The sequence below is a fragment of the Labeo rohita genome, unplaced genomic scaffold, assembly GCF_022985175.1.
Source record: "Labeo rohita strain BAU-BD-2019 unplaced genomic scaffold, IGBB_LRoh.1.0 scaffold_195, whole genome shotgun sequence".
NCBI classification, from domain to species: Eukaryota; Metazoa; Chordata; class Actinopteri; order Cypriniformes; family Cyprinidae; genus Labeo; species Labeo rohita.
In genome coordinates, this window is record NW_026128165.1 from 54923 (window position 1) to 62224 (window position 7302).

The following is a 7302-nucleotide window of genomic DNA, read 5'->3' on the forward strand; positions in this document are numbered from 1 at the left end:
TTCATATTTGTTGGCTTTATACAGCTGCTAGTCAAATTTTATGCAGGGTAGGTAACCAGTGAAAAAACACTCCAAATTCATGTAACAATTACAACTTTCCACACTGTAAGCCCGGATTTTGTATCCAATTAAACCATTTAATTACAATTTATACAAGTTATAGCCATGTATTACAATATTGGTATAGGCACTTTTCAGTGAAAAAGAGGTCTATTTAGTTTATTGACAATATAGATGTGTTCAAAAATGTTTAGAAAGTAAAGTAAATGGAAACAGTATTATGTAATAAAAAAGACAGTAAAATATTTTAATAATATTTTGAGCAACAAATGCAAACAGTGCAGCAAGTAGTGAAAACTGGTCTTGTGCAACAAATATACAAACAGAGCAAATGATTCACAAACTACACACAAAATGAGAGAAAATATACAGAGTGCAACAGAAAAAAATAGTGCAAATGATCTTCATAAACTATATGAGAAGAATTACCATAATATAACTGTCAAATGGATCGATCCGCTGGCTTAACAAAACAAAACAAAACAAAACAAACAAACAAACAAACAAACAAAAAACAAGAGAGGGTACATAAGCAGTTTACCGACAAATATATCTTACACAAATATTTACATTCTATATATTACAATGAATTGTTAATACAGAAATATACTTTGCAGATTAGCACCATTACATTATTTTATGTGAAAATGTTAAGTGATGAGCATATATTAATCATTTTAACGGCTTTACTATTTTTAGATTTTGCCATCACATCTATATACATTTTAATCTCTTTTTCAAGGACTAAAAAAAGAGGTTTGCACTTTGTAAACTTGCATTTATGAATGTGAAATTTACATAAAAATAAAATAAAATTTATAACAAAACAAACGTCCTTTAAAGAGCGATCTTTAATAAAATAACCCAAAATGTCATGTCTATAAGATAAGGAAAATGTTTTTAAAATATTACCATCATTATTCCAAAAATGCTGGATGTATTGACAGGACCAAAACTGATGAGAGATTGTTTCACTGGAGCATTCACAAAAAGTGCATTTTAAATCAGTATCTATTTTACATTTTTGTAGAAATTCTTTTGTAGGATAAACTCTATGGATTAATTTATATGAGATTTCCTTAGCCTTATTTGAAAGGAGAACTTTCTGAGGTAATGACCAAATGTGAGACCAATTTACATTATTAAAGATACTGTTCCAGTAGAAAATTACAGCAGGTAAAGAAATACTCTTATTTAAAAACAAGGATCTAATCTTATAGTTATTAGGTTTAAGCCCAGAGAAACAGATAGAGCCAACTGAGGTATGTTCAGGTCTAGGAGGATCGACATAAAGTGCTGTTGTCCATACACTGCTTTTAAAAAGCATATGTACACCTGCAGGTATGGCCCTAGTAAGCACCCTGAATTCTTTTAATGTAACAGGTTTCTTAATATAATTAATTTTGTTTTTCCACAGGAATTTTGTCAACATGCCATCAATTAGCTTACATGTGTGTTTATCCACAGAAATCGATTGAGCAGCATATGATAATAGAGAGATGCCTTCTGCCTTAGAGAGCAGAACTCTGCCTTTGAGTGTTAAATCTCTTTGCAACCAATGATTTGACACCTTACGTGTCTTTTCTATAATCGGGAAAAAATTGGAGGAGCATCTAATTTTATTGTCTTTAATTATTTTAACTCCCAAATAAGTAACACTCTCTCTTACAGGAATATTACTAACTGAAGATTCCAGGCAATTACCAATTGGAAGCAGCTCACATTTGTTAATGTTGAGGCAAAGACCTGACGCTTTAGAAAAGGGCTTAATAGTGTCTAATGCTACAGCAACCTGAGAGGCATCCTTTAAAAACAAAACAGTGTCATTAGCTAACTGAATCCTTGCTTTTGTTTTGTTTTGTGTCAACATGCTCTGTCCTGAGTTTTTCTATGCTTTTTCAGAGAGTGTTGTCATGCAAATGTGCTATTTTGTGTTTGTTTTCATGCACACACAATGTACTTTCCCTTTGAGTTTGCTCAAATTTCCAAAGAAGCGTGCTAATCGGTGGTTCAAAAGTCCAAAAACTGTTTATTGGTTGAATAGATGACAGTTTGAATCAATCTGGGCACGGGGGTGGGACTAAGCATCATCAATTGTTCCTGCTTGGCTAAAGGAAGCAAATGTTCACTATGGAGCCTCTGAATATCAGAGCGGAGGATCTCAGCTTTGTGATACTTTTTAAATCATTCAGATTGGATGAGCGGTTCAAAAGTTATATGATATTTAAGATATTTAAAACAATAGTCATTTTTAGCCACGTTCGACTGTATCGGTCTTTGAGGGTTAAGTTCCTATACTGTAACTATTTCATATTGTAATTGTAAATCTAACATACAAGCAAACCAAACAAATGTAACAGCGAATACAACCGCCTACTGCAATACAGAATGAAGTAATGGTTAAAGGACCAAGCACACTAATGGCAAAAACACGGATGAAAATTGACATAAAACAACGATATGACACAGTCATAGTTTCAAGTTTGGTAAAAAATACCTGAGTAGATGACTCTCATGGAAACAGACTCAACATTTCCATGGAACCCAGGTCAACAGCACAGTCCAGGTGTCAAAAGCAAACCCAGGTAGTTACTGTTACTAAATACTACCAAATGTAACAGGCACTGGAAGCAAATTTCAAAAATGGTGCAAAGTAAATCCCAGTGTAGCAGTTAATACAATTATTATCTTCAGTGACTCTGTTTCAATGCACGAGTTTTTTGGGTTTTGAGTTGGTTCTGGCTTTTCTGTAAGAAAAAAGGTATAATGTAGAGAGCATACATAAAAAAAAATAAAGATGGACAACACTTCTCTACTTCTTTCCACTATAGAAAATTGAAGCCAAAACATCTCAGTATGTAAGTAGTACGTCTGCGCAGTAGTGACTTATTTGGAGCCCAAGTCTGTGCAGTAGCAGTCGTGAGGTGGAGCTGTGGTGTCAAAGTCACACCCAAACTCCAACAGACCCAACTGCAAGATCATAATCACGAATCAAATAACTAATTAAAAGGAAACTTTTTGGAAAACGAACACTTGAACATACATTAATGTGACAAGAACTACCTAAAATGATGGAAACCATCTTTGGGAAAACTTTATTTTAAGTGTAATTTGATTATTTAGTTTCTAGCCTCATGTCCCATTCATTTACATAGAGAGGGCAGGGTTTATGAACTACACTGCCGCCAGCCACCAGGGGGGCGATCAAAATGTTTTGGCTTCAATTTTCAGGTTATGTCTGGCACACTTGATAGAGAGAAGCAAATTTATGAGTGTAGATATAAAATAGTGCAATTTAAAATCAGAACTGATCAAATAAGGATTCCATGTACCTTTGACAAAAAGCTGCATCCTCTTTACCTCCTTTAAAACACAAATGTAGCTTCCTGCATGATTCAACTGCAGATCGTTTAGCTTAATTGAGTAATTTCCCTTTGCATACGCTGAAGGGAAACTTTCTGTTCGATTACTGAATATTTCGTTCTGGACGTTCAACAACGGTTTGCCATCTATAATATTTAACACAATTATGCTTCCATTGAAACGCCACAAAACATCAATACTTGGCTGTTGATTCTCATCTATGCATGGCAAGGTGACGGAGTCTCCAACAACACGATTAAATTCATTTGCAGAGTCCTGCAGAGACACTGGGAAAAGAGTTATAACTTTACTTTAGGAGGTAAACAACAACAAAACAAGCTGAACCAAACATAGAACACATCAACAGATAACAAATATCTTAACTGAGGTCTGTGAATACTAACCTTTGCCTGTCAGGTGCAGTAGAAAATAAATGACCCAGCATCTGCACAAATTAGCAAAGGCAAAGTTACTACTGGTATATGATAAACACAGGCTACTTGCAACAACTGCATTTCTCATCTACATCTATGAGCTTAGAGCTCTGTTTTAGACATACATTTGAGCTTTCAATGACAGTCATGACCAGAGAAGTGCACGACTTCAAAACCATAAGCAATCCTTGTGGCGAAGATAATATTCCAATATTCCAGAAATATTGGCACCCTTTGTAAATATAAGCACAACAGGCTATGGAATTGGGAATGGTTGTGGACATTTCCAAAAATGTCAGGTGTGTGTTAACGGTGTATGTGAGTTTGTTCACTACTCTCTTGTGTATGTGCGCTTTAAATGCAATAAATACAGAGAACAAATCCTGAATATGGGACACCATATTGGCCACATGTCATTTTTACTTTGAAAAATTGTCTCATTATCATTATCAGAGTTTGTAATTAACCCTCAGTCACTAAGATAACCAACTATGGTGACATAAATGATGTTCTTCAACCAGTAGACTCCAACATTAGGACAACAAAGAGACTCGCACACTGGACGAAAAGCTGCATGTCTTTAAAATTCATACACATATTACAATATACAATAACACAGTTGTGATTTCACTAGCCATGACCATACAGCACAGAGTCTGGGTAAGCTCTAACAGCAATAGGTCACATCATGTGACAAGTGTGCATAACATAACATAACATAACATAACATAACATAACATAACATAACATAACTCAAAACGAGCATTGCACACTTGCTGTTGAGGTTCTTAAAGCCTCTGTTAGGATGGCCACACACTGGATGATTTTCAAATCTTAAAGGAGAAGTCCACTTCCAGAACAACAATTTACAGATAATGTACTCACCCCCTTGTCAACCAAGATGTTCATGTCTTTTTTTCTTCAGTCGTACAGAAATTATGTTTTTTGAGGAAAACATTTCAGGATTTTTCTCCATATAATGGACCTCTATGGTGCCCTGAGTTTTAACTTCCAAAATGCAGTTTATATGCGACTTCAAACGATCCCAAATGTGATTGTAAATGATGCCAGCCGAGGAAGAAGGGTCTTATCTAGCAAAACAATCGGTTATTTTCATTTAAAAAAAAAAAAAAAAAATACAATTTATATACTTTTCAATGCCAACGCTCGTCTTGTCTTGCTCTCCCTGAACTGTGTATTCTGGCTCAAGAAAGTTAGCGTATGTCGAAAAACTCTGATCATATTTTCTCCCTCAACTTACCCTATATCACTGTTTTACCTTTTTTGTTAAGGGTGTTTGATCTTCTTTGCATGTTCACATTGCAAAGACTGGGTCGGTACTTCTGCAGCGATGTAGGATGATTTTGAAATGATTTTTGAAGTTGAGGGAGAAAAATCCTGAAATGTTTTCCTCAAAAAACACAATTTCGTTTTTACAAAGAAGGAAGAAAGAAAGAAATGAATAATGACACCTCTATAAAGACATCATGGAATGAAGGTTATTCAATGTGAGATATATTGCTTGGAACGAAAGGCAAAGTCTGGGTCCAATAAAGACAGAAAGAGGAGTGGAAGACCAAGAGGTACCTCTTCTAGTGAGGACAAATATGTAAGAGTGTGTCCAGCCTTCCCAACAGATGCCTAACTTGTCCAGAGCTGACAGTTGATCTCAACAGTGCACGTGATGTACCAGTGTCATGTACTACTGTCCATCGGAGACTCCAACAAGCAGGTCTACATGGCCGGATATCAGCTAAGAAACCACTGCATAGATCAAACAACTATAAAAAGAGACTGCAGTGGGCAAAGAAGCAAAGAAACTGGACAGCAGATGATTGGATGAAGGTGCTCCGGGCAGATGAATCCAAATTTGAAGTTTTGGGTCAAAGAGACGTTTTTACATGAGACGCAGTGTTGGTGAAAAGATGTTAGATGCCTGTATCACACCCACTGTGAAGCATGGAGGTGACAGTGATGGTCTGGGGCTGTTTTGGAGCAGGAAAAGTTGGTGACCTGTATCAGGTCCAAAGAATATCGAACCAGCATGGATACCACAGCATTTTGCAACGACATGCTGTTCCTTCTGGTCAGCGTCTTATTGGTCACGGCTTCACCTTCCAACAAGACAATGACCCCGAGCACACTTTCAAGCTGTGCAAATCCTATTTGGAGATGAAACAGTCAGCTGGCATCATGACTGTCATGGAATGGCCTCCCCAGTCACCTGACCTCAACCAAATTGAGCTACTATGGGAGGACCGTGATGTCCGTGAGAAGGGTCCAACCAGTGTAAATCATCTTTGGGCAATCCTTCAGGAGGCTTGGAGTAATATATCAAGTCAATGTTTGAATAAACTGACAGCTCGGATCCCCAGATTATGCAGAGCTGTAATAGCTGCTAATGGTGGATATTCTGATGAATCGAGCTTTTTCTATGTATAAATTGTTTATGTAGTAAAATATGTTTTGGTGGTTTGTGTTATCAGTGCAAAATTATGACAAATTAAAAAGGATTCATGCCAATATTGTCCAAACCCCCACTTAGGGCGTTTCCAAACTTTTGGAGGAACTGATCTCTAACCGCAGGTTATTAAAATTGTTTTTAAATATGCTTGGGCGTTTTACTTTCGGTTTCGTTTTACCGATCGCGCGAATTCTCGACGGTACCGAGCGTGCACTCTACAACACAAGACCTTAATTTAACAAACGCATTTGAAAGTGGACATGTCAGTCACTAGTGGACATCATTAAAATTTCAAAACTATGGCGTAACGAAGTCTCGGCCTGCGTCCCAATGTGCATACTACAATGTGTACAATGTGTAAATTTAAATACTATTTAGGGCAGTTTCATACGCGCTCACTGGTTTGAAACAAATTGAATTCGATTTCGAAACTTTTGCGAATCATGTAACATTTCGGCCACCATCAGAGAGACAACCTACCTGTAAACCATAAGGATACATCGAGCTGAAATATTGATTTTAAAAAGGGAAAACAAGTAACGAATAACCACAAATAACGTTCTCGTTATTTATTTACATTTGTATACAAGGCTTACCTCACATTCATCTTGGGAAGATACAGTGTTACAACAAGCTGCATGTTGCATGCCATGCGGATGCGGCTACTGGGCATGCGCACATCAACATTTTAACGTATTTTTAGGCTAGTTCGCAAAGCCTCGGCTCTGCGCAGAATGATTGGCCTATGACATCAAAGTACCGCGAGAGCGACTGGAGAGAAAACGACACTTTACGCTTTAGAACTGCTCTCACGATACTTTGATATCATACATGCGCAGCGCTGATGCATCTCGAACAAGCCTAGCGCAGTAACAATATTATTATAGTAAGGGGTAGGTTTAGGGTAGGTGTAGACGATAGACAATTTAACTGCATTGTTTCCAGCCGGAGTTGTTCTAGCCACAACCCCAAATGTTTCTG

General features: G+C 36.9%; 1 protein-coding gene across 2 annotated transcripts; it reads right to left on the bottom strand.

Moving 5' to 3' along the window:
* Positions 1–218: 218 nt before the first annotated feature.
* Positions 219–7044, bottom strand: LOC127159155 (uncharacterized). 2 transcript variants are annotated; one of them, XM_051102058.1, is made up of 4 exons: positions 6918–7044; positions 3828–3868; positions 3393–3710; positions 219–2807 (listed from the first exon to the last, which is right to left on the bottom strand). In XM_051102058.1, exon 4 carries the CDS (start codon positions 1928–1930, stop codon positions 698–700), a length of 1233 nt encoding a protein of 410 aa, XP_050958015.1. In that variant the 5' UTR covers positions 1931–2807; positions 3393–3710; positions 3828–3868; positions 6918–7044; the 3' UTR covers positions 219–697. The 2 variants fall into 2 exon arrangements, with proteins under 2 accessions (XP_050958015.1, XP_050958014.1); XM_051102057.1 differs by lacking the exon at positions 6918–7044 and having other exon boundaries at positions 3828–6905.
* Between the last annotated feature and the right edge of the window lie 258 nt (positions 7045–7302).

What these genes read in the sequence shown, in the direction of transcription:
- LOC127159155 (XM_051102058.1), bottom strand. Translation starts at nt 1,930, where the DNA reads ATGTTGACACAAAACAAAACAAAAGCAAGGATTCAGTTAGCTAATGAC.